Raw genomic sequence first — 27,882 nt, 5'->3', positions numbered from 1 at the left:
CTTTAGAATGGTCCAATACTTTCTTCTCATTCATTCGTGGGTGCTTTTTGAGGTATGTTTCAAGTCATTATCCTGCTGGAGGACCCATGACCTGCAACAGACACAGCTTTGTGACACTGGCCAGTAATTCCTTGATAGTCTTCCGATTTCCTTGTGTCCTGCACAGATTCTAGTGCCAGAGGTAGTAAAGCAACCACAAAAAATCACTGAGTCACCTCTAGATGGTAATATTTTCTTTAAAATTTTATTTTTTCCTTCTGTAAACAGAGTTGTTGTGATTTGCCAAAAGCTCTACTTTTATTTTGCTTATCCAAAGAATATTCTCCCAGAAGGACTGTGGGTTGTCAACATGTATTTTAGCAAATTCAAGTCAAGCTTTTTTGTGTTTTTCTCTTAAAATCCAATAGGTAGCAATAAAATGCAAAGGTATCAATATTTTAAAAAAAGTCAAAGGTACCAATACTTTTGGCCACTCCTGTAGGCTTCCTATATAAATCAGTTGAAAAATTAACCAACCTAATTACACTACTCTGTCTATTATTTTGTGTTCAGACCTAGACTCTCCAGTTTTGTTTTCATATGTGCAGAAAGGACCATATTCCTTTGTGTTACTCATTACTGGTTATTCCTTGTTTAACTCAGACTGATCTTATGGGACCTAAGGTATGCTAAACTTAACCTTGTTGATATTCTGTAGTTACTGCTGATAAACTTAAACTATTACAGCTTCCTTGCTAGTAATGTAAATTTCACAGTATATTGTTTTTTTATTGTCCTCTACTTTAATTTAAAAAGTTGGAAGATGGGAAATAAATGGGATGGATAAAGCCGATTTCCAGCAGAGGCCGTATATGAAAAACACTAGACATAAGAGCACGCAGGCATGAATGACGCAAGGCTTTATAGGAAGACTACCCAGTCTGGCGCTACCTGAAGTGCTGTGGATATTGTCTGAGGCACTGTACGGCCAGGCACCATGTGAAGGCAGCGAGGTGTTGAGGGAAGAGTTGGACCCTATAAAAAGAAAAGAACACAATGAAGAAGCAAAAAATGGAAAGGTGGCACCTCACAGCCAGCAGTACGACAGACACAATATGACAGTGTAAGAAGCCTAATTACGGGATAAAATTAATACATATAATACAATTGCAGACTTAAAAACATATCGTAAAGTGATTGTCTCATTTATAGGCAGTAAACCATCGGCTGAACAGGCACAACTGGATACAATATTTCTTATTTTGTGATTTGATTTGGACATAGCTGTACTATAACAGTCTATAGTTTGTTTCTAAACTAAATGTAACTTGTCATTAAAGAGACCGTCTACACTTTCGTCATCTTAAAATCTTACCATAGATTAAGCTGCAAACAGCCTCCTCCACCCCTTTCTATGTTACGCAGCAGGAACAGTAAAAAAGTTTTTTAAAAAGAATATTGTTTCTGGCCTCTCTGAAATTGCTGCCCACTGATGATGGCACAACCCGGGCTGCATATGGCGTCCAATCACAAGAGCATCACTAGTTGGATTCAGCACTCAATACTATTCAGTAGAGTGCCCAGATGCAGCTCGGATCATATCATCAGTAGGCGGAGATGGCAGCCATTTCAAAGAGGTCAGAAACAATCTTTTTAAAATAACTTTTTTACCATTACTGCTGCATGATATAGAAAGGGATGCCGGAGGCTATTTGCAGCTTAATCTAAGGTAAGACTTTAAGGTATCCCTTTAAGTGTCATTGTGTCACACATATATAACCGTTACATTTCCCAGTGCAGACAATTCAGAAACAAAATGGTGACTGGAAGTATAAGTCCTGCCAAAACTGGCCGTCTCACCTGTTGGGGTGTCCTGCAGAAGCTGGTGGTCAGTATCTACGATGGGAGATGGGGCGGGACCCCCTAGCACGCTGCCAGGAGTAACATAAGGGTCAGATTCAGGGTCAATATTTTGGATCCCCTTCCATGGCACTCCCGGCTGGAACTCTGCGGAAGTGTAAGGAAAACCTGTTAGCATAACTGACAGCAGCGTAAGGTCACCCAATTCCCAAGGTTACTTCAGCTCACCTGGAGGCCAGCTGGCATTGATTGACTTATTTCCAATTTTATTTGAAGGGGGGGATTTGGCAGGTAACCAGCTGTCGCCCGCTGGCCCCCCATGTCCTACTAGCGGATCACCAGACATCATGTCATACTGGTTATAGGGGGAGCCACCGCGATTCTTCCCTGGGGGGACAATAGAGCCTGGGGACAAAGAACGATCAGAAAGTCACACAAATGAGTGATACCAGGCTACACAGACCATGGTATGCTTGTGTCTGGCTGCTCACCGTTCTTATGCAGAGCAGATTCCTGTGAGGAAGGGAGCCCATCCATCATAGACGTCCACTGCTTGAATCGAGACTCTGCCGCAGCCTCTTTACCCACCATGCTGTAATCGATTCCACTTGAGCCAAAGCCTAGCATTCAAAGAAACCACCCCTTTAATAACATGGTCATATAATACACGTCTCCGTGTTACTCCCCCTGATTACATTCATAGCCTCGTTACTCCTCCTGATTACATTCATAGCCTCGTTACTCCTCCTGATTACATTCATAGCCTCGTTACTCCTCTTGATTACATTCATAGCCTCGTTACTCCTCCTGATTATATTCATAGCCTCGTTACTCCTCCTGATTATATTCATAGCCTCGTTACTCCTCCTGATTACATTCATAGCCTCGTTACTCCTCCTGATTACATTCATAGCCTCGTTACTCCTCCTGATTACATTCATAGCCTCGTTACTCCTGATTATTCATAGCTTTGTTACTCCTCCTGATTACATTCAGCTTTGTTACTCCTCCTGATTACATTCATAGCCTCGTTACTCCTCCTGATTACATTCATAGCCTCGTTACTCCTCCTGATTACATTCATAGCCTCGTTACTCCTCCTGATTACATTCATAGCCTCGTTACTCCTCCTGATTACATTCATAGCCTCGTTACTCCTCCTGATTACATTCATAGCCTCGTTACTCCTCCTGATTACATTCATAGCCTCGTTACTCCTCCTGATTACATTCATAGCCTCGTTACTCCTCCTGATTACATTCATAGCCTCGTTACTACTCCTGATTACATTCATAGCCTCGTTACTACTCCTGATTATATTCATAGCTTTGTTACTCCTCCTGATTACATTCATAGCCTTGTTACTACTCCTGATTACATTCATAGCTTTGTTCCTCCTCCTGATTACATTCATAGCCTCGTTACTACTCCTGATTACATTCATAGCCTCGTTACTACTCCTGATTACATTCATAGCCTCGTTACTACTCGTGATTACATTCATAGCTTTGTTCCTCCTCCTGATTACATTCATAGCTTTGTTACTACTCCTGATTACATTCATAGCTTTGTTACTGATTCTGATTACATTCATAGCTTTGTAACTACTCCTGCTTACATTCATAGCTCTGTTACTACTCCTGCTTACATTAAAATGTATAACAGATTTTATCTACAAGTCTAACAAAATTCAAAGGAATAAATCATTTTTTGTTTGAGCCTCAGGGAGATAACCTAAATATCAAACAGAACATGTAATGAGATATTCACAAGCTCCAGCACTAACCAGAGCTGTAACCTGGCATGTGCCCTTTGGCCTGCATGTCCGAGAGACCCATGCCATCCATGTGAGACTTGGGCCCTGCGGGGTGAGAGGGCGAGTGCTTCATTCCCGGCTGCCTTTGCTGCTGTTGCTGAAGAGCGCTCACCATTCGTGCCAGCTGCTGGGAACCGGAAAAGGAAAATCGTGCCAATATTAGCGCCTTACTAGCGGTAATTAGACACACGGAAATACACTTCACAATGTAGTTATACAAAATTACAGATTATACTATTATGTTTTAATAAACTTTATCTTTTCTTCTACAAACAAATTGACATCTTTTGGTCTCCTCTCATGGAAAGGAGCAGTGTTTCAACAAATGAGACCAAGAGAAAAGGGGACATTTTATAACAGAAGGAAACCAAAATATTTTATAAAATTTGAATCCGAATCATGAGAGTTCTAAACGTTTTCCAACAAATGCACATACATAATGTATCCCCCACTACTTATTACTTCAATTTTGTAATTCAGTGATTAAAGGGACACAAAACCCAACATTTTTCTTTCATGATTAAGATACATCAGCATTTTAAAAACAACTTTCCAATTTACTTATATTATCTAATTTGCTTCATCCTCTAGGTATCCTTTGTTGAAGGAGCAGCATTTTAATAGTGGGAGCTAGCTGAACACAGATGAGCCAATCACAAGAGGCATAAATGTGCAGTCAGGTAGCTCCCAGTACTCCATTGCTGCTCCTGAGCCTACCCTAGGTATACTTTCCACAAAGAATATTAAGAAAACAAAGCAAATTAGATAATATAAATAAAAATTTAAAATTCTATGCTCTATCTGAAACATGAAAGAAAAAATGTGGGTTTCATATCCCTTTAACTAATATACAATGTACATAAAAAGATCACTCATGTCCCTTTTATTCTCTATGTTCTGCTTAAAAGGTTATGTCAACCCCGTTTGGTGCTAGGACAAGAATTAGGTTGCTGTCAAAAATAGCAGTTGCATTAAAGGGACTTTAAACACAAAATGTTAGACAAAGATATATTCAATGCATATTTAAATAAGAATATACAGATGTATTTTTTTAAAATTATAGTTGCTTAAAGGGACATAAAAGTAGATAAGAAAATACTTGTGTGCTAGTGGCATGCTACTGGTCTCCGTGGGAGGTAGCAGAACACATCAGTTGAGCCAATGACAAGAAGCATATGTGTAGTTACTAATCACCAGCAAGCCTAGGTATGCTTTTCTCCAAACGATACCAAGAGAATTAACTAAATTTGATGATATAAGTAAAAAGAAGTATCTTAAAACTGCTGTTCTTCTGATCCATGAAAGTATAATGTCCCTTTAAATATTAAAAGGTATAAGTTATGTTTTAGTCACCATAAAACACTGGTTTAAAAAAACCTGCCCTCAGATCTCCCTAACAGACCAGATTTTGAGGATATCTGAACTGGAGCACAGGTGAAATAATCAGCGGATTAGTAACCATGGTTATTTTACCTGCTCTCATCCAAGGTAATCCTGAAAAACATAAATTATTCTTACCAGATAATTTCCTTTCCTTCTGTATGGGAAGAGTCCACAGCTGCATTCCTTACTTGTGGGAAATACTGAACCTGGCCACCAGGAGGAGGCAAAGACACCCCAGCCAAAGGCATAAATACCCCCCAACTTCCTCATAACCCCATTCATTCTGCCGAGGAAACAAGGAACAGTAGGAGAAATATCAGGGTGAAAAAGGTGCCAGAAGAATAAATTTAAATTTAGGGCCGCCCATCGGAGAACACAGTGAAAGCTGTGGACTCTTCCCATACAGAAGGAAAGGAAATGATCTGGTAAGCATAATTTATGTTTTCCATCTTAATATGGGAAGAGTCCACAGCTGCATTCCTTACTTGTGGGAAACATATACCCAAGCTCTAGAGTACACGGAATGCTAACAGGAGGGAAAAAAGAGAGGCGGACCCTAATATGAGGGCACCACAGCCTGCAAAACCTCTCTCCCGAAATCTGCTTCAGCAGAAGCAAAAACATCAAACTTGCAAAATTTGGAAAAAGTATGTAAGGAGAACCAGGTAGCCGCCTTACAAATCTGATCCATAGAGGTCTCATTTTTGAAGGCCCAAGAGGAAACCACTGCTCTCGTAGAATGAGCAGTAATCCTCAGAGGATGTTTGTGTCCCGCTGTTTCTATGCTAAACGGATGACAACCCTCAGACAAAAAGATAAGGAAGTCGAAAAGGCCCTTTGACTCCCTATGCTTCCCGGAAAGGAGAACAAACGGAGAAAGAGGTTTGTCTAAATTCCTTCTGGGCCTGAAGATAGAACTTCAAGGCCCAAACCACATCCAGAATTACGTTGTAAACGTTCCTTCAACGAAAAAGGATTATGACATAAGAAAGGAGCCACAATCTCTTGATTGATGTTGCGAATTGACACAACCGTAGGAAGAAAACCTAACTTGGTTCGTAGAACAGCCTTATCGGCATGAAAAGCCAGATAAGGAGGGACGCATTGCAAGGCAGCAATCACAGATACTCATAGCCAGTAGAAAAGGAACCGTCCAAGACAACAATTTAATGCAAAGGCTCCAATGTATGTGCATCTTCATGTATATGGGTTGTTGTTTCAATCTCCCCCGCTTTGTAGTCACTATTATTTGATTTAGTTAAGTTAGGTATACACACTGACACATCAGACTGATGTGTTGATTTGCATGTATATATGTGCGTTTGCTCACAGGTGCGTGGGTATACATACAGTATGTGTACATATAGGCGCATATGTGTGTGTACATGTGTGTGTATACGCAGGTGTCTATGTTTTGCAGTTTCCAAATTCAGTTAAGACCATAGCACTTATTAATAGAAGATCTCAATTGTGAGATTTGGGTCACTATATTTCCCCACTGGTATATGTACACACTTTTATGGCTTCCTTAAAGGGATACTAAACCCAATTTTTTTATTTCATTATTCAGATAGAGCATGAGATTTTAAGCACCTTTCTAATTTACTCCTATTATCAATTTTTCTTTGTTCTCATGCTATCTTGATTTAAAAAAGCAGTACTGTAAGCTTTAGAGCCAGACCATTTTTTGTTCAGCACATGGGTAGCACTTGCTGATTTGTGGCTAAATGTAGCAAACCAATCAGCAGCTCTACCAAGGTGCTAAATTAAAAAATGGGCCGGCTCCTAACCTTTTATTACTGCTTTTTCAAATCAAGATAACATGAGAACAAAGAAAAATTGATAATAGGAGTAAATTAGAATGTTGCTTAAAATTGTATGCTTTATCTGAACCATGAAAGAAAAAATGAGGGGTTATCTTTAATCTGCATATCCTGACACCAATAATATATTTATTTATTAAAATTTATATTTGATATTAAGTGCCAGTATCCTTTATCAAGGTGGTATTTGTCTAAACACAACTTTATTCTAATACAATATAGCGTTTACTGCTGGCGAGTTGTATTTAGTATCTTAGGGTTAATATTAACTGCCAGAATCCAATGATTTTAGCACATACACTACACACCCCTATCCTTACACAGATTGGTTAGTCACTGCTAATTTTGTTCAGTAATTTTATGTTACATTTAGAGTTTATGAGTGATCCATTTGTCTTTACATTGAGACAGGTTTACAGTAAGAATGTTTCTAATGTAGCTAAAACTATATTAATAAAGATCACAACAGATAAGATGATCAAACATTTTTGAATGTTTTTCTGTAACACAAAATAGAGCTATAGGAACATGGCTGTTTGAATAACGCAATTAAAACAATATTCATTAGGAATGGAACCCCCAGACAACATCATAGGGTTAAAAAGGTGGGGAGGTTTTGGGAAATAATAAATAATTCCCTTGCATGAGTGTTGATATAATTACCTTGAGACTCTGTGCATAGCTGTATATTTAAAGTTGAGATGCAATCTTCATTAAGCAAAGATTTTTTGAGAGTCCCACTAATTAGTTTTAGTTAACTAATTATTTAGTTTTTTATTCAAAACCTTTTTTACACTTATATGTAAATAACAATATGATTAACAATATCTGACCATTTATGAATCATTATTGGAGGATGAAACATACACAACACACAAAGGGTTAAAAATCCTGTGGAACTCCCCATAGGAGGTGGGTTGATCAGAGGTGTGTGTGCTAAAGGGACAGTCTACACCAGAATTTTTATTGTTTTAAAAGATAGATAATCCCTTTATTACCCATTCCCCAGTTTTGTATAACTAACACATTTATAATAATATACTTTTAACCTCTGTGATTATCTTGTATCTAAGCCTCTGCAAACTGCCCCTTTATTTCAGTTCTTTTGACAGACTTGCAGTCTAGCCAAACAGTGCCTGCTCCCAGATAACTTCACGTGCACGAGCACAGTGTTATCTATATGAAATATGTGAACTAACACCCTCTAGTGGCGAAATACTGTTAAAATGCAATCTGAAAAGAGGTGGCCTTCAAGGTCTAAGAAATTAGCATATGAACCTCCTAGGTTAAGCTTTCAACTAAGAATACCAAGAGAACAAAGCAAAATTGGTGATAAAAGTAAATTATTTAAAATTACATGCTCTATCTGAATCATGAAAGTTTATTTTGGCTTAGACTGTCCCTTTAATTTGTACAGGCTTCAAATTTGTTAGTATTGGTTTAGTTAGGAAAGGTATTTAAAGGCTATTCACAGCTCAGTTTATATGCCTGATGAAACAGTGTGGTAAAGCACTGAGAAACGCGTTGCATATTTGAAGGAGGGTAGCTAGCAACCCCTGCCTTCTGGTTCCATTGTTTTATATTTTTATCTGTATTTTTTGTATTTTTGATTTACAATAAATCAATTTGAAATGTTTTTCATTATACATTGGAACCGTGCCTTTCCTACCTACCTGTTACTCCTTAGGGAGTTATAGGCTGCATTTGTTGCAGTCCATTCTGCAGTTTTAGTTTATAGTTTCTATCCTTTGAGACTCTTCTATATATTTTGGAGTTCCTGTGTTCCAGTGCCTGTGTTACCATCATATCAGTAAGCTGGTTTGCTGCTAAATATCCAGCTTGTGCCTAATAGCACTGTCTGAGTGCACACAGGCGCCCTGTTTTGTCTTATCTTCTCCAGGTCTGATCCTAGCAGAGCCTTAACAAATGGCTGCATATCTGGAAGCTCAGCAAACCTCTTGTGCAGTAACACAGACAGGGCCGAAAACTGTCCCTTCAGGGGACTTGTAGAAAAGTCCTTCGGTTCATTTCTGGGGAACAGAATAAGTAGGTCATCCGCACCTTATGATAGATGTAACGAGCAACAAGCTACAAGCTTGAATGAGAGTAAAATAACACTCTCAGAAACCCCTCTCTTGGCTAGGACTAAGCGTTCAATCTCCACGCAGTCAGCCTCAGAGAATCTAGACATGGATGAACAAAGAGACCATGGTCAGCAGATCCCTGTGACAAGGTAACTTCCACGGAGGAGATGACATCCCCACTAGATCCGCGAACCATATCCTTTGCGACCAAGACGGAGCAATCCGTATCATTGACGCCCTCTTGATTGATTCGAGCCACTACACTAGGAAGTAGTGGTAATGGCCGGAAAAGATAAATTAGATTGAACCTCCAAGGCACCGCTTATGCATCTATTAGCTTCGCCTGAGTATTCCTGTACCTCAACCCATATAAGGATAGCTTGGTATTGAGACGTCACAAGATCTTCCTCTTGCAAAACTCCGCAAACAGTCGGGATAGAGAGATAATTCCCCCGGATGAAAGGATTGTCTGCTGAGGAAATCCGCTTCCCAGTTGTCCACACCCAGAATGTGGATCTCTGACAAGGAACAAATGTGGGTCTCCGCCCACTCCAGAATCCGAGATGCTTCCTTCATAGCTTAGGAGTTTCTCGTTCCCCCCTGATGGATGATGTAAGCCACCAAGGTTATATTGTCTGATTGGAATCTGATAAACTGGGACAAACCCAGCAGAGGCCAAGCCTTCGGAGCATTGTATATTGCCCGAAGAGCCAAATGAGATCGGGAGGGAGCTTTCCATTGGCCCTGTGCCTTCCTGGCACCCCAAACAGCTCCCCATCCTGACAAACTCGCAACCGTAGTCACAATCACCCAAGATGGTCTTAAGACAAGTGAACCGGACAAAAACACCAAGAGTGCGATTCTCTCGATAGGTTGTCCAGAGAAATCTGATGAGACAGATCCGAATGATCGCCGTTCCACTGCTTCAGCATGCGTAGTTGCAACAGTCTGAGGTGAAACCTGGCAAAGGAAATGATGTCCATGCTGGACACCATGAGACCAAACACCTCCATACATCGAGCCACAGATGGCCTTAAGGAGGTCAAAACATGTTGAAGCTAGCTTGCAATGTCTCTGGTCTGTTAAAAATATTCTCATTCTATTATCGTACCTGTGAATTCTACCCTGGTACTTGATACAAGAGAACTTTCTCTATATTTATCTTCCATCCAGACAGAAGAAGACAGAGGAGAGATTCCGAACAGTCCACTCTTTGAAAAATTTCTTGGAGCCGTGGCTAGACGAAACTGTAGTGCAATAAACTGGAAGTGCTGGTCCAGGAATGCAAACCTTAGGAACTGGAAGTGATCCTTGAGGATTGGTGCGTGAAGGGAGCATCCTTCAGATCTATCGTGGTCATGAACTGCCCTTCTCGAACAAGGGGAAAAATGGACCTTATTGTCTCAATCTTGAACGCGGGGGCATTCAAAAACCTGCTCCAGAACTTTAGGTCCAGAATCAGACAGAAAGTTCCCTCCTTCTTTGTGACCACGGAAAAGTTTGAATAGTATCCCAAACCTCTCACTGCGATAGGCACCGGGACAATAACTCCTAAGAGGACAGATCCAGTACGCACCCCAGAAAGGCTTCCCTCCTTTCTGGTCAGGAAGGCAGGAGAGAGAGGAGGAATCTGCCCTTGGGTGGCTGAGACTTGAAATCTATCTTGTAACCCTGAGCTATGACCTCCAGGACCCATGGATGCTGTACGTCCCTGAACCAAGTGACTGAAAAGAGCGAAATCTGCCCCTACACAATCCAGAAGAGGACCAAGGACCGTCCATTCATGCCGAGTTAGACTCGGCGGGCTTCATGCTCTGCTTAGATTTATTCCAGGACTGAGCCGGCATCCAAGAGCTCTTGTTTTGCTCTGGCTTAGCGGAGGACTGCTGACATGGGCTTCATAAAATGAAAATTGTCCCTTAGACTAGTTCATATTCCCTTGCAGTGGGAGGGCACCTTTGCCCCCTGTGACTGTGGAGATAAATGAGTCCAGGCCTGGACCAAACAAAATCATTCCCTTAAAGGGGAGAAGTCTAGACTTAGAAGTCATATCTACAAACCATGACTTCAGCCAGAGCCCGATGGGCCTAAACCAAAAATGCTGAAGTTGTAGCATTCAGGGAAAAATCTGCTTATTAGCATCACAGATAAAAGAATTAGCTATCCTCAAGCAGGATAGTAGTAAGTTTAGCAAGGGTGAAAATAGCGCCATCCCCTTTTAGGGACGGAACCTCAACTCCCTTGGGAGTGCAGGACCGGGAACAATTTGTTAAAGGGAGAAGAGAATGGAAAAAGGAATCCAATCCTGTCCCATTCAGTCTTAATAATGTTCGCTATTTAACAGGAACAGGGAAGGTTAAGGTACCAGTGAGAATACAGCAATAGAGGACAGCGCCAGTGCTACAAAATGTATACACGCTCACTTCTAAATTATGAACAATAGCCCAACGAAATTGTTCGGAATGATATGCGGATATGTGAAGGAGCACCCCAAATTGAGGCTTAAGTATACTATGAAAATTTATATGAACAAGACAGATAAACTTATTGCTATGTCTCAAGAGCAATGCAAATAGAAAGTGGCGAAACAATATCTTTTGCAGAAAACGGTAAATAAGTGTTTAACTAAAATAAGATAAAATGGATACAGTGTGAAGTATCTATTGAATAAGTGTAACCAATAATGTGACCAATAATGTGCGAACAATGTTAAGAAAACAGTGTAGCAATTGGTGTGCAAACAGTGAAATAACTTAGGCGAACAACATTATTAATAAGGGTGCTTTTATAAGCAAGAACAACAAACTTACAATGTCCTAATATGATGAAATCTGTAAATGATAGCTAGTAGGAAAAAATATGTACAAAAATTGTGTGAAAAATGTTTAGTGTTTGGGAATAATTAGTTACTCTAATATGCAATAAGAATAGGTTGACTATAGGCGTGCAATATAATGCAGGTAGGACAACTAATCAGGTCGATAAAGTGGATAGTTAAAATACGAATTTAATATCAGTGGTGGTGATTAAAATATAACAGATAATTATTGCAAGTAAACAAACATTACAAAAGAGTAAAACAGTAATGCAATATAACAGATACTGTACAACAGAATTGGCCAATCTGAATAATAATTCATAAATATGAGTAGGTCCCGAATGAAAAAAGGGAGTGTACACTAATCCCTAAAAAGCAGGGATAAAAAACAAGGGAAAAAAAGGACTCAAATGATATGACTGAGAAACTCCAATCGGATAAGTCCAGGTGTAATGTCCGGTGCGTGAGAAAAAATACAGGTAGGAGCGATGCTGATAAACAGAGTGCAAACTGAGTGCGAATCCGAGTATAAAAGGAATCCTGTGGAAAAAAAAGAAGAAAACTACTACACAAACCATCTCAATAAATGGCTCTTATAGGTAATGTGCTCACCGTTAACAGAAAAAACTTGGGCTGGTATGTCGGTCTAAAGCAGAAGTCTGCGCGTTTCAGCCTACACCGAGGCCTTTGTCAAGTCCTTTTTTTCCCCTTGTTTTTTATCCCTGCTTTTTAGGGCTTAGTGTACACTCCTCCTTTTTTTCCATTCGGGACCTACTCATATCTGTTATATTGCATTACTGTTTTACTCTGTTGTAATGTTTGTTTACTTGCAATAATTATCTGTTATATTTTAATCTCCACCACTGATATTAAATTCGTATTTTAACTATCCACTTTATCGACCTGATTAGTTGTCCTACCTGCATTATATTGCACGCCTATAGTCAACCTATTCTTATTGCATGTTAGAGTAGCTAATTATTCCCAAACACTAAACATTTTTCACACAATGTTTGCACATATTTTTTCCTACTAGCTATCATTTACAGATTTCATCATATTAGGACATTGTAAGTTTGTTGTTTTTGCTTATAAAAGCACCCTTATTAATACTTTTGTTCGCCTAAGTTGTTATTTCACTGTTTGCACACCAATTGCTACACTATTTTCTTAACATTGTTCGCACATTATTGGTCACATTATTGGTTACACTTATTCAATATACTTCACACTGTATCCATTTTATCTTATTTTAGTTAAACACTTATTTACCGTTTTCTGCAAAAACAGAATTTATGTTTACCTGATAAATTACTTTCTCCAACGGTGTGTCCGGTCCACGGCGTCATCCTTACTTGTGGGATATTCTCTTCCCCAACAGGAAATGGCAAAGAGCCCAGCAAAGCTGGTCACATGATCCCTCCTAGGCTCCGCCTACCCCAGTCATTCGACCGACGTTAAGGAGGAATATTTGCATAGGAGAAACCATATGATACCGTGGTGACTGTAGTTAAAGAAAATAAATCATCAGACCTGATTAAAAAACCAGGGCGGGCCGTGGACCGGACACACCGTTGGAGAAAGTAATTTATCAGGTAAACATAAATTCTGTTTTCTCCAACATAGGTGTGTCCGGTCCACGGCGTCATCCTTACTTGTGGGAACCAATACCAAAGCTTTAGGACACGGATGAAGGGAGGGAGCAAATCAGGTCACCTAAATGGAAGGCACCACGGCTTGCAAAACCTTTCTCCCAAAAAATAGCCTCAGAAGAAGCAAAAGTATCAAACTTGTAAAATTTGGTAAAAGTGTGCAGTGAAGACCAAGTCGCTGCCCTACATATCTGATCAACAGAAGCCTCGTTCTTGAAGGCCCATGTGGAAGCCACAGCCCTAGTGGAATGAGCTGTGATTCTTTCAGGAGGCTGCCGTCCGGCAGTCTCGTAAGCCAATCTGATGATGCTTTTAATCCAAAAAGAGAGAGAGGTAGAAGTTGCTTTTTGACCTCTCCTGTTACCAGAATAAACAACAAACAAGGAAGATGTTTGTCTAAAATCCTTTGTAGCATCTAAATAGAATTTTAGAGCGCGAACAACATCCAAATTGTGCAACAAACGTTCCTTCTTCGAAACTGGTTTCGGACCCAAAGAAGGCACGACTATCTCCTGGTTAATGTTTTTGTTAGAAACAACTTTTGGAAGAAAACCAGGTTTAGTACGTAAAACCACCTTATCTGCATGGAACACCAGATAAGGAGGAGAACACTGCAGAGCAGATAATTCTGAAACTCTTCTAGCGGAAGAAATTGCAGCCAAAAACAAAACTTTCCAAGATAATAACTTAATATCAACGGAATGTAAGGGTTCAAACGGAACCCCCTGAAGAACTGAAAGAACTAAGTTGAGACTCCAAGGAGGAGTCAAAGGTTTGTAAACAGGCTTGATTCTAACCAGAGCCTGAACAAAGGCTTGAACATCTGGCACAGCTGCCAGCTCTTTGTGAAGTAACACAGACAAGGCAGAAATCTGTCCCTTCAAGGAACTTGCAGATAATCCTTTCTCCAATCCTTCTTGAAGAAAGGATAGAATCCTAGGAATCTTTACCTTGTCCCAAGGGAATCCTTTAGATTCACACCAACAGATATATTTTTTCCATATTTTGTGGTAAATTTTTCTAGTTACAGGCTTTCTGGCCTGAACAAGAGTATCAATAACAGAATCTGAGAACCCTCGCTTTGATAAGATCAAGCGTTCAATCTCCAAGCAGTCAGCTGGAGTAGGACCAGATTCGGATGTTCGAACGGACCTTGAACAAGAAGGTCTCGTCTCAAAGGTAGCTTCCATGGTGAAGCCGATGACATATTCACCAGATCTGCCTACCAAGTCCTGCGTAGTTACGCAGGAGCTATCAAGATCACCTACGCCCTCTCCTGATTGATCCTGGCTACCAGCCTGGGGATGAGAGGAAACAGCGGGAATACATAAGCTAGGTTGAAGGTCCAAGGTGCTACTAGTGCATCTACTAGAGTCGCCTTGGGATCCCTGGATCTGGACCCGTAGCAAGGAACCTTGAAGTTCTGACGAGAGGCCATCAGATCCATGTCTGGAATGCCCCACAGTTGAGTGATTTGGGCAAAGATTTCCGGATGGAGTTCCCACACCCCCGGATGCAATGTCTGACGAATCAGAAAATCCGCTTCCCAAGTTTCCACTCCTGGGATGTGGATTGCAGACAGGTGGCAGGAGCGAGTCTCCGCCCATTGAATGATTTTGGTCACTTCTTCCATCGCCAGGGAACTCCTTGTTCCCCCCTGATGGTTGATGTACGCAACAGTCGTCATGTTGTCTGATTGAAACCGTATGAACTTGGCCCTCGCTAGCTGAGGCCAAGCCTTGAGAGCATTGAATATCGCTCTCAGTTCCAGAATATTTATCGGTAGAAGAGATTCTTCCCGAGACCAAAGACCCTGAGCTTTCAGGGATCCCCAGACCGCGCCCCAGCCCATCAGACTGGCGTCGGTCGTGACAATGACCCACTCTGGTCTGCGGGAGGTCACCCCTAGCGACAGGTTGTCCAGGGACAGCCACCAACGGAGTGAGTCTCTGGTCCTCTGATTTACTTGTATCTTCGGAGACAAGTCTGTATAGTCCCCAATCCACTGACTGAGCATACACAATTGAAATGGTCTTAGATGAATGCGCGCAAAAGGAACTATGTCCATTGCCGCTACCATCAAACCTATCACTTCCATGCACTGTGCTATGGAAGGAAGAGGAACGGAAGGAAGTATCCGACAAGAGTTTAGAAGTTTTTTGTTTTTCTGGTCTCTGTCAGAAAAATCCTCATTTCTAAGGAGTCTATTATTGTTCCCAAGAAGGGAACTCTTGTCGACGGAGATAGAGAACTCTTTTCCACGTTCACTTACCATCCGTGAGATCTGAGAAAGGCCAGGACTATGTCCGTGTGAGCCTTTGCTTGAGGAAGGGACGACGCTTGAATCAGAATGTCGTCCAAGTAAGGTACTACAGCAATGCCCCTTGGTCTTAGCACCGCCAGAAGGGACCCTAGTACCTTTGTGAAAATCCTTGGAACAGTGGCTAATCCGAAAGGAAGCGCCACGAACTGGTAATGCTTGTCCAGGAATGCGAACCTTAGGAACCGATGATGTTCCTTGTGGACAGGAATATGTAGATACGCATCCTTTAAATCCACCGTGGTCAAGAATTGACCTTTCTGGATGGAAGGAATGTTCGAATGGTTTCCATTTTGGACGATGGAACCTTGAGAAACTTGTTTAGGATCTTGAGATCTAAGATTGGTCTGAACGTTCCCTCTTTTTTGGGAACTACGAACAGATTGGAGTAGAACCCCATCCCTCGTTCTTTTAATGGAACAGGATGAATCACTTCCAGAAGATAACCTTGGAAGACTATTTCTAGCGCCCAAGGATCCAGAACATCTCTTGCCCAAGCCTGAGTGAAGAGAGAGAGTCTGCCCCCCACCAAATCCGGTCCCGGATCGGGGGCCCGCATCTCATGCTGTCTTGGGAGCAGTGGCAGGTTTCTTGGCCTGCTTTCCTTTGTTCCAGCCTTGCCTTGGTCTCCAGGCTGGATTGGCTTGAGAAGTATTACCCTCCTGCTTAGAGGACGTAGCACTTGGGGCTGGTCCGTTTCTGCGAAAGGGACGAAAATTAGGTTTATTTTTGGCCTTGAAAGACCTATTCTGAGGAAGGGCGTGGCCCTTGCCCCCAGTGATATCAGAGATAAACTCTTTCAAGTCAGGGCCAAACAGTGTTTTCCCCTTGAAAGGAATGTCAAACAATTTGTTCTTGGAAGACGCATCCGCTGACCAAGATTTTAACCAAAGCGCTCTGCGCGCCACAATAGCAAACCCAGAATTTTTCGCCGCTAACCTAGCCAATTGCAAGGTGGCGTCTAGGGTGAAAGAATTAGCCAATTTAAGAGCACGAATTCTGTCCATAATCTCCTCATAAGAAGAAGAATTACTAATAATCGCCTTTTCTAGCTCATCGCACCAGAAACACGCGGCTGTAGTGACAGGGACAATGCATGCAATTGGTTGTAGAAGGTAACCTTGCTGAACAAACATCCTTTTTTAGCAAACCTTCTAATTTTTTATCCATAGGATCTTGGAAAGCACAACTATCTTCTATGGGTATAGTGGTGCGCTTGTTTAGAGTAGAAACCGCCCCCTCGACCTTGGGGACTGTCTGCCATAAGTCCTTTCTGGGGTCGACTATAGGAAACAATTTTTTAAATATGGGGGGAGGTACGAAAGGTACACCGGGCCTGTCCCATTCTTTATTAACAATGTACGCCACCCGCTTGAGTATAGGAAAAGCTTCGGGGGGCCCCGGGGCCTCTAGGAACTTGTCCATTTTACATAGTGTTTCTGGAATGACCAGATAATCACAATCATCCAAATTGGATAACACCTCCTTAAGCAGAGCGCGGAGATGTTCCAACTTAAATTTAAAAGTAATCACATCAGGTTCAGCTTGTTGAGAAATTTTTCCTGAATCTGAAATTTCTCCCTCAGACAAAACCTCCCTGGCCCCCTCAGACTGGTGTAGGGGCCCTTCAGAAACAATATCATCAGCGGCCTCATGCTCTTCAGTATTTTCTAAAACAGAGCAGTCGCGCTTTTGCTGATAAGTGGGCATATTGGCTAAAATGTTTTTGATAGAATTATCCATTACAGCCGTTAATTGTTGCATAGTAAGGAGTATTGGCGCGCTAGATGTACTAGGGGCCTCCTGTATGGGCAAAACTGGTGTAGACGAAGGAGGGGATGATGCAGTACCATGCTTACTCCCCTCACTTGAGGAATCATCTTGGGCATCATTTTTACTAAATTTATTATGACATAAATCACATCTATTTAAATGAGAAGGAACCTTGGCTTCCCCACAGTCAGAACACAATCTATCTGGTAGTTCAGACATGTTAAACAGGCATAAACTTGATAACAAAGCACAAAAAACGTTTTAAAATAAAACCGTTACTGTCACTTTAAATTTTAAACTGAACACACTTTATTACTGCAATTGCGAAAAAGTATGAAGGAATTGTTCAAAATTCACCAAAATTTCACCACAGTGTCTTAAAGCCTTAAAAGTATTGCACACCAAATTTGGAAGCTTTAACCCTTAAAATAACGGAACCGGAGCCGTTTTTATATTTAACCCCTTTACAGTCCCTGGAATCTGCTTTGCTGAGACCCAACCAAGCCCAAAGGGGAATACGATACCAAATAATGCCTTCAGAAAGACTTTTCTATGTATCAGAGCTCCACACACATGCAGCTGCATGTCATGCTGTTCTCAAAAACAAGTGCGCCATACCGGCGCGAAAATGAGGCTCTGACTATGATTAGGGAAAGCCCCAATAGAATAAAGTGTCTAAAACAGTGCCTGCCGATATTATTTTACAAAAAATACCCAGATTAAATGATTCCTCAAGGCTAAATATGTGTAAATATGATCGATTTAGCCCAGAAAATGTCTACAGTCTTAATAAGCCCTTGTGAAGCCCTTATTTACTGTGTGAATAAAAATGGCTTACCGGATCCCATAGGGAAAATGACAGCTTCCAGCATTACATCGTCTTGTTAGAATGTGTCATACCTCAAGCAGCAAAAGACTGCTCACTGTTCCCCCAACTGAAGTTAATTCCTCTCAACAGTCCTGTGTGGAACAGCCATGGATTTTAGTAACGGTTGCTAAAATCATTTTCCTCATACAAACAGAAATCTTCATCTCTTTTCTGTTTCAGAGTAAATAGTACATACCAGCACTATTTTAAAATAAACTCTTGATTGAATAATAAAAACTACAGTTAAACACTAAAAAACTCTAAGCCATCTCCGTGGAGATGTTGCCTGTACAACGGCAAAGAGAATGACTGGGGTAGGCGGAGCCTAGGAGGGATCATGTGACCAGCTTTGCTGGGCTCTTTGCCATTTCCTGTTGGGGAAGAGAATATCCCACAAGTAAGGATGACGCCGTGGACCGGACACACCTATGTTGGAGAAAGATATTGTTTCGCCACTTTCTATTTGCATTGCTCTTGAGACATAGCAATACATTTGTCTGTCTTGTTCATATAAATTTTCATAGTATACTTAAGCCTCAATTTGGGGCGCTCCTTCACATATCCGCATAAGGATAAGGTACCACCCCATCCTCAAACTCTATCCAATTTAGGAATCAAAGGTTCATCAGACAGACAATTTGGCCTCTGGAACCTCTGAATTCGTCAAAAACTTCCTTTAGAAGAAAGCACAAATTCCTAAAACTAAAGTCTGGTTCCTCCGCAGCTGGAGGTTAAGAGGCAGCAAACTCCAACCCAGAATGTTCATACTCTGAAGTCTCAGAAAGGGTTATCCGAGGATGAAGTTCTATCAGTTAGGAGTGCAATATGTAACCTTTCGCTTGCGTTTAGCAGGGCGGGGTAAAGCATTAAAGGCCGCAGACACCTCCGTCTGAACTGCAAAATAACGTCTGGTGAAAAAAAGCCCCCCCAGATAGAGGATCAGCAATGCTTTGGGAAAACTGCATGTGCAGAGAAATAAGAATGTAGGGTACGCACCTCACTGGACGACAACTTCTCAGAGGTGGACGGCTCAGTAGTATCAAACATGTTTGATATTATAACATTATCAAGGCATATGGAACATAATTGAGAGGGCGGATCTAAGGCCTCCTCACAATATAAACAGGAATTACTATTTAGGAATAGAGGGAGTACCCTCTAAAGTAACAGAATCCTCCATCGCTAGTGCAATAACCGGAGAACTATAGAAATATAACATCTTATTTTATTAAAAAAAAGGCACCTTATACCCTAATGGCTGGGGCACTCATCACCTCCTATGACCCAGACAGTACAGAGATTTATGACACCTCTCTGATAGACACCCGGTCCGGAAAAAGGGAATGAATCACATGGTGCACAATGCAGGACCGTCCCTGCTAGGAGAAAGCGCGCCAAGCTTGTAAGCTGCACAGCTCTCAAAGTGAAACCTGTATATTCCATAACAGCCTATGAGCCCATAACATCTCGCACATAAAAGCAGCATAAAATCAAATAAACATATAAGATTATTCCCCATTGTTCAATAATTCCACTCAGGAGATATTAACCGTTGATTCTATACAGATAAAAGGAGTCACACTGTGACCCTGTCTTCTTGTGTTATCATACATGTATATAAAAAATGAAAACGATCTTACCAGAATCTATGCCGTGGAACAGTAACACGGTCCTTCAAGTTTGACAGATAGTAGCGTTGCTTCTGACATGGACTTGAGTGAAGAAAGCAGGCAGCGAAACGCGTCAACGCTGATTGCTTATGGAGCTGTTCACTGAGAGGCTGACAGGACTACTTAAAACTCCAGTCCCATCTCGAAGAGTACTACCCTCCATAAGAGACTACTCTGAAATCTTCTAACAATGTGGGGGAGATATTTAAGTCTTTGGCTGGGGTGCCCTTGCCTCCTCCTGGTGGCCAGGTTCAGTATTTCCAACAAGTAAGGAATGCAAGCTGTGGACTCTTCCCATATTAAGAAGGAAACCTGCCCTGTTGCGGACACCTGAGGACAGGTTTGAAAACCAGTATGATAAAGTAAATGGCACTGCCATATTGTAACCTAAGTTTCCCATATGTTTACTGTGGGCAATTAGGGATATAGATTATAAATGAGTTACCAGAGTGAACAAAAATTGTTTGTATAGAACAGACATGAAAAAAATTTGCCTTTGTTTCTATCATCTGGTTAATCCTGACCCCAGATATATTAGAGAAGCTTTTTTCACTATGCATATTTATCCCCTTCCTGCCATAAGGACGTTCCATGCTGGGCTTTAGCACCGTTAGGATGGCATGGAAAGTCCTAGCCGTTTGGCTGTACTGAAACCATAGCCGCTTCCCAATTGGGATCACGGGCTGGAGGGGCGTGCCCACCGTCACAGGTGCTCCCCCGACCTGATCCCATCATTGAAATCACGCAATCGCATAAACGATTGCGTGGTTTCAACTTTTACTTATTTGTTTACAAATAAGACCCGGCGGAAAAGGGTTAAGCATGACTGCCGGTACCTGCTGCTCTTGCTGTTGCCTGACCGCCTGAGAGATTTTCCTCTGGTTTTGGAGAAGTTGCTGCTGCTGCTGCTGTTGCTGCAAGAGAAGCTGACATGCCTGCAGGAGAAACAAACATGTAGTTCACAACAATGTGCAAAGGAAAAAACGATTAAAGACAAATAATTTACAACAAATAAATACAATAATGCAGAGTCTGCAAAGGGTGATGGGAAAGTCAAAAAGTACTTTAAAGGGACAGTGAACTGCTGAATTCAACAACAGTAACATGGTTACTACTCACATAGTTTGGTGCCTGCAGCTGTCGTTCTCTTACAAGTATCAATTATTGAAGCTCTGCAGCTTTACACTGGGCGCCGCCATCTTGGAGCTTATATTTGTTATGTAACTTTTAAACTGTGCAAAAAAAGTGAGTTTAGCTCAAGTACAAGACACAGCTGTCAAAAAGCCAGATCTGTGCAAGTGCTTTTGTCACATAATGTAATAAAACAAGAGCTACAAGATGGCGGCGCCCAGTATAAAATGCAGAGACTTTACCAACTGGATTCTGTAAGGAGTTAAAATAAGAGCTTTAAAGAGAGCTGCAGGTACAGGAGGGAATAGCATGGTATGTAGTAAGCCAGCTACTTTAGTTGTAGTTTTAGATTTTTATATACATTATCCATACAGAGCTATTTTATCTAACATATCTACATTAGCTATATCACCATTTCACAGCATTATTTGATTTTTTATCATTTTTCACTAAAGTTATATTTATTTATATAAGGCACACTGTTGCCTCTTGATTGATGCCTTTAACTACATTTACATTTTTGTATACGTGGTTTAAGATTAGTGTCAGAAGTCCTTTGGTATATATTACCATGACGTATAGTTCACTGTAGCCCCGTCCACGAGCATGGCCCATTTAGATGGATCACCGTCAGAGTAGGTGGAGCCAACAGCAATCAGTAAACAGTGAGTTGAATGCTTCTAATAGCGATGATTGTATCCAACTCCATCGACAACTTTGTTGTACACATCCTCCTTGCAGTAAGCATTGATTTTAACTATTACTATTTATGTGATTACGTTTATTATACACAATTTGCTAATGACTTGGTATTGGATAATGGTGTATCAACATTTTTTTTTATTGGTTTAGTCACTATTCCATTGGGGGGGTTAGGCATTAATATATACATATACACATATCTTGGTTATTTACATATTTTTCTAATATTTCTATATACATATGTGTATATGTATATTATGGCCACATATCTGACACAGGTGAATCAATAACACCTCTCTGAGATGAAGGGTAAGGATTGGTTTGCAAGCCTTTTGGAAGGGGCGAGTATGTTTTATCATTTTAATAAATGTATCTGGCATTTTAAACACTCTGTACACTTTGGTAATCCCTGAGCCTACACTACCTTGAGTTTTGTGACCTGAGCCTAATACTGAGGATCCTGTGTTCCTGGTATTGCGGGAGTTCAGCCAGCTGGATTGCTGTTAAAGATCCAGGCTGCACCATTCGTCACAGTAGGGTACCTTTCCAAAATGTGAGTACCCTGTACTTATTTGTGTCTATCAAGATTTGTTACCCGATTGATACACACATGCAGCGCCTCTCGTTTTAATTATTATTTTGTAGTTGTACCCAGCAGTTTAATGTCCCTTTAAGTTTCTTTTTCTTTCTATTTTATGACAATTTGCACATGCATTTAGCAATCTGCCACCTACTGCTACCAGGCATGATAGTATTTGACATATGTGTCTTCAGAAAGAACCAACCGTAGACATATTTTTAAGACTAGAATTATTCTATGTAGGAAAAAAAAAAAAAAATCATCTGTCTCCAATCTTATATATGGAAAGTTATTTAGCTTTTTTTGTGATATTATATAACATTTTATTTTTCCTCTCCCCACGTCCCTTTAAGGAAATACCAAATTTTGAGCTGAAGACAGAACTTGAGCATGGACCTCTGCTCGGAAGTCACAGAACATATTGTTATATGAAATGATATATGATACTTCCTTCTGGGTGTTTTTGATGGATTTTTATAGGGTAACGTTATATAATTTATAAATGTACTGCAGGACCTTAGTTATTGAAAGAAAGACCTGATCAGTAAATACATATATAATGCACAGAGTTTCCTGAGCAGGAGAGAAAGAAAATGTATGCTTACCTGATAAATGTGTTTCTTTTTAGACACAATGAGTCCACGGATTTCATCCTTACTTGTGGGATTACGCCTCCTAGTCAGCAGGAGGAGGAAAAGAGCACCACAGCAAAGCTGTATATATAGCTGCTCCCTTCCCTCCCACTCCAGTCATTCGACCGAAGTTAGGAAGAGAAAGGAAAAGCCAAGGTGCAGAGGTGTCTGAAGTGTTAACAAAAAAATAATAACCTGTCTAACAGAACAGGGTGGGCCGTGGACTCATCGTGTCTAAAAATAAACAAATTTATCAGGTAAGCATACATTTTCTTTTCTTTTAAAGATACGATGAGTCCACGGATTTCATCCTTACTTGTGGGATACAATACCAAAGCTATAGTACACGGATGAAAAGGGAGGGACAAGACCGGAAACCTAAATGGAAGGCACCACTGCTTGAAGAACTTTCCTCCCAAAAACAGCCTCAGCCGAGGCAAAGGTATCAAATTTGTAAAATTTAGAAAACGTGCGAAGAGAAGACCAAGTTGCATTGCAAATTTGTTCAACAGAAGCATCATTTTTGAACGCCCATGAGGAAGCCACAACCCTAGTGGAATGAGCCGTAATTCGTTCAGGAGGCTGCTATCCAGCAGTCTCATATGCAAAACGGGTGATACTCCTCAGCCAAAAAGAAAGAGGTAGCCGTAGCTTTCTGACCCCTACGTTTCCCCGAAAAAATAACAAAGACGATTGTCGAAAATCCTTAGTCGCTTGTAAGTAGAACTTTAAAGCACGGACTATGTCTAAATTGTGTAATAGACGTTCTTAGAAGAAGGATTAGGACACAAGGAAGGAACAACAATCTCCTGATTAATATTCCTGTTTGAAACAACCTTAGGAAGAAAACCAGGTTTTGCACGTAACACCACCTTGTCCGAATGGAAAATAAGATAAGGCCAATCATATTGTAATGCCGAAAGCTCAGATACTCTTCGAGCAAGAAATAGCAACCAGAAATAAAACTTTCCAAGATAATAACTTAATATCTATGGAATGCATAGGTTCAAACGGAACCCCTTGAAGAACTCTAAGAACTAAATTTAAACTCCAAGGAGGAGCAATTGGTCTAAATACAGGCCTGATTCTAGTCAGAGCCTGACAAAAATATTGCACATCTGGAATATCTGCCAAATGCTTATGTAACAAAATAAAGCAGAGATCTGTCCCTTTAAAGGGACAGTCAACACCAGAATTTTTGTTGTTTAAAAAGATAGATAATCCCTTTATTACCCATTCCCCAGTTTTGCATAACCAACACAGTTATATTAATACACTTTTTACTGCTGTGACTATCTTGTATCTAAGCATCTGCTGACCGCCCCTAATCACATGACTTTTAGTTATTATCTATTGACTTGCATTTTAGCCAATTAGTGCAGTGTCTGCCACAACCCACGGGCGTGATCACAATGCTATCTATATGGTTTACCTGAACTACTGTCCCCTGTTGTGAAAAGCAAATACAAAAGCATGTGATTAGAGGCGGCCTTCAAGGGCTTAGAAATTATCATATGAGCCTTCCTAGGTTTGCTCTCAACTAGAATACCAAGAGAACAAAGCAAAATTGTTGATAAAAGTAAATTGGAAAGTTGTTTAAAATTACATGCCCTATTTGAAAAATAAAAGTTTTTTTTGGCCTTGACTGTCCCTTTAAGGAACTTACTGATAATCCCTTCTCCAATCCATCTTGGCGGAAAGACAAAATCCTGGGAATCCTAACCCTACTCCATGAGTAGTCCTTGGATTCACATCAATAAAGATATTTACGCCATATCTTATGGTAAATTTTCCTAGTAACAGTCTTACGTGCCTTAATTAAAGTATCTATGACCGAATCAGAAAAACCTCGCCTGGATAAAATTAAGCGTTCAATCTCCAAGCAGTCAGCTGCAGAGAAACAAGATTCGGGTGATGGAAGGGACCCTGAATGAGAAGGTCCTTCCTCAATGGAAGCTTCCACGGTGGCCGAGATGACATGGCCAACAGAACGGCATACCAAATCCTGCGAGGCCACGCCGGGGCAATGAGAATCACTGATGCCCCCTCCTGTTTGATTCAAGCAATTACCCGGGGAAGGAGAGCAAACGGAGGGAATACATATGCTAGGTTGAAAAACCAAGGAACTGCCAAGGTATCTATCGCTCTGCCTGGGTTCCCTGGACCCGTATCTCGGAAGCTTGGCATTCTAATGAGACGCCATAAGGTCCTACTCCAGCCGACTCCATCTGAGAATCAGGTTTGCAAATAATTCCGGATGGAGTTTCCACTCTCCCAGATGAAAGGTCTGCCTGCTCAGAAAATCTGCCTCCCAGTTTTCCACCCCTGGGATGTAGATCGCTTACAGATGGCAAGGTCTCCGCCCACTGAAATATTTTGGCCACTTCGTTCATCGCTAAGGAACTCCTTGTTCCTCCCTGATGATTGATGTAAGCCACTGTCGCTATGTTGTCTGACTGGAATCTGAGGAATTGGGCTGAGGCCAGGCCCGAAGCGCATTGAAAATCGCCCTCAACTCTAGGATGTTGATGGGAAGGAGAGATTCTGCTTGAGTCCATACTCCTTGAGCCCTCAAGGAGTTCCAGACTGCTCCCCATCCTAACAGGCTGGCATCCGTTGTCACAATCACCCATGAGGGTCTGCGAAAGCAAGTCCCCTGGGATAAATGATCCGTTGACAACCACCACAGAAGAGAGTCCCTCGTCTCCTGATCCAGACTTATTCGAGGAGACAAATTTGTATAATCTCCATTCCACTGCCTGAGCATGTTTAGCTGCAGAGGCCTGGGATGAAAACGAACAAACGGTACGATGTCCATTGCCGCCACCATCAATCCAATTACCTCCATGCACTGAGCCACTGACAGCCAAGGATTGGACTGAAGGGCTCGACATGTATTCAGAATTTTTAACTTTCTGACGTCCGTCAGAAAATTTTTCATTGAAATAGAGTCTATTAGAGTTCCTAGAAAGGGTACCCTTGTCTGCGGAAATAAACTCTTTTGCAGATTTATCTTCCACCCGTGAGTTCTCAGGAAGGATAGCACAATGTCGGTATGAGACCTTGCTAGTTGATAAGATGACGCCTGGATCAGAATATCGTCCAGATAATGCGCCACCGCAATGCCCCGCAGTCTTAGAACTGTCAGTAGAGACCCCAAAACCTTTGTGAAAATTCTGGGCGCCGTGGCCAGACCAAAAGGAAACGCCACAAACTGAAAATGTTTGTCCAGAAAGGCAAACCTCAGGAACTTGTGATGATCTCTGTGGATAGGAACATGAAAATATGCATCCTTTAGATCCACTGTTGTCATAAATTGACCCTCCTAGATCAAAGGAAGAATGGTACGAATTGTTTCCATCTTGAAAGATGGAACTCTGAGAAACTTGTTTAGACTTTTGAGGTCTAAAATAGGCCTGAAAGTTCCCTCTTTTTTGGGAACTACAAACAGATTTGAATAAAACCCCTGTCCCTGAATTGGAACGGGACAGATTACTCCCATGGAGAGGTCTCTTACACAACGTAAGAATGCCTCTCTTTTTATCTGGTCTACAGATAATCGTGAAAGAAGAAACCTTCCTCTGGGGGAGGAATTTCTGAACTCCAATTTGTATCCCTGAGACACTATCTCTATCGCCCAGGGATCCTGAATGTCTCGTATCCAAGCCTGGATGAAGAAGGAAAGTCTGCCCCCTACTTGATCCGGTCCCGGATCGGGGGCCAGCCCTTCATGCTGATTTGGGAGCAGCAGCAGGCTTCTTGGATTGTTTACCCCTATTCCAAGACTGGTTGGGTTTCCAGGTAGACTTGGCTTGTGGATAGATCCCTTCCTGTTTAGAGGAAGGGGGAATTCCCTTGAAATTTCGAAAGGAACAAAAATTACTCTGTCGACCTCTCTGTTTGGATTTTTTATCTTGAGGGAGGAGATGACCCTTGCCTCCCATGATGTCAGAAATAATTTCCTTCAAATCAGGTTTGAGCAGGGTCTTCCCTTTGTAAGGAATAACCAAAAGTTTAGACTTGGAGGACATATCCGCAGACCAAGACTTCAACCATAAAGCCCTGCGTGCTAAAACTCCAAACTCTTAGCCGCCAATTTAGTAATCTGCAGAGAAGCATCCGTTATAAAAGAATTAGCTAATTTAAGAGCTTTAATCCGATCCTGTATCTCTTCCAAAGAAGTCTCAGTCTTAAGAGACTCTTCCAGAGCATCAAACCAGTAAGCAGCTGCGCTGGTAACCGTAAAAATTGTTGTAATAGCAACCCCTGGTGAACATAGATCTTTTTAAGGAGACCCTCTAACTTCTTATCCATAGGGTCTTTGAAAGCACAACTATCCTCAATAGGAATAGTAGTTTGTTTAGCCAAAGTAGAAATAGCACCCTCCACCTTAGGGACCATCTGCCAAGAGTCCCTAATAGAGTCAGCAATAGGGTACATTTTCTTAAAAACGGGAGAAGGAGAGAAGGGAATACCTGGCCTCTCCCATTCCTTGGCAATAATCTCTGAAGTTCTCTTTGGAACCGGAAAAACATCAGAATAAGAAGAGACTTCTAGGTATCTGTCCAGTTTGTCGTATACCTTTGTCTTAGGGCTGTCACTAAATGGAGTGTTTAGCAACAGATGTATATGTATGATTCTCGCAAAAGAGGACAAAAAAAGAGATGCTGTAAGAATGTATTCTTAATATGACTATTATATGCCTTGGTTAGACAACCCTAACTATAGACAAATATTCAATCTGAGTTATCTAACATATTAAATTAATACTCATATTTAACAAATATTAGT

The 27,882-nt window shown here is 41.2% G+C and overlaps 2 protein-coding genes across 6 annotated transcripts in view; both read right to left on the bottom strand.

The window, feature by feature from the left end:
* The window catches only part of FAM83F (family with sequence similarity 83 member F), an 818,594-nt gene that overhangs the window by 354,064 nt on the left and 436,648 nt on the right, over positions 1-27,882 (bottom strand). The gene's annotated exons all lie outside the window — the stretch shown is intronic.
* Positions 1-27,882, bottom strand: part of TNRC6B (trinucleotide repeat containing adaptor 6B) — a 330,819-nt gene that overhangs the window by 51,640 nt on the left and 251,297 nt on the right. For 3 of the 5 annotated variants that reach the window (XM_053721285.1, XM_053721288.1, XM_053721287.1), the window contains 6 exons: positions 20,883-20,981; positions 3,626-3,782; positions 2,331-2,459; positions 2,068-2,244; positions 1,840-1,986; positions 931-1,014 (listed from right to left, as the gene is read on the bottom strand). In XM_053721285.1, the coding sequence (XP_053577260.1) occupies positions 931-1,014; positions 1,840-1,986; positions 2,068-2,244; positions 2,331-2,459; positions 3,626-3,782; positions 20,883-20,981 (793 nt within the window). The remainder of the gene's footprint in view (positions 1-930; positions 1,015-1,839; positions 1,987-2,067; positions 2,245-2,330; positions 2,460-3,625; positions 3,783-20,882; positions 20,982-27,882) is intronic. The other 2 variants (XM_053721289.1, XM_053721286.1) reach the window with 1 other exon arrangement.

This window comes from Bombina bombina, chromosome 7 (assembly GCF_027579735.1).
Source record: "Bombina bombina isolate aBomBom1 chromosome 7, aBomBom1.pri, whole genome shotgun sequence".
NCBI classification, from domain to species: domain Eukaryota; kingdom Metazoa; phylum Chordata; class Amphibia; order Anura; family Bombinatoridae; genus Bombina; species Bombina bombina.
The sequence above is the reverse complement of the archived record's forward strand: the minus strand, read 5'-3'. Positions and strand labels throughout refer to the sequence as shown.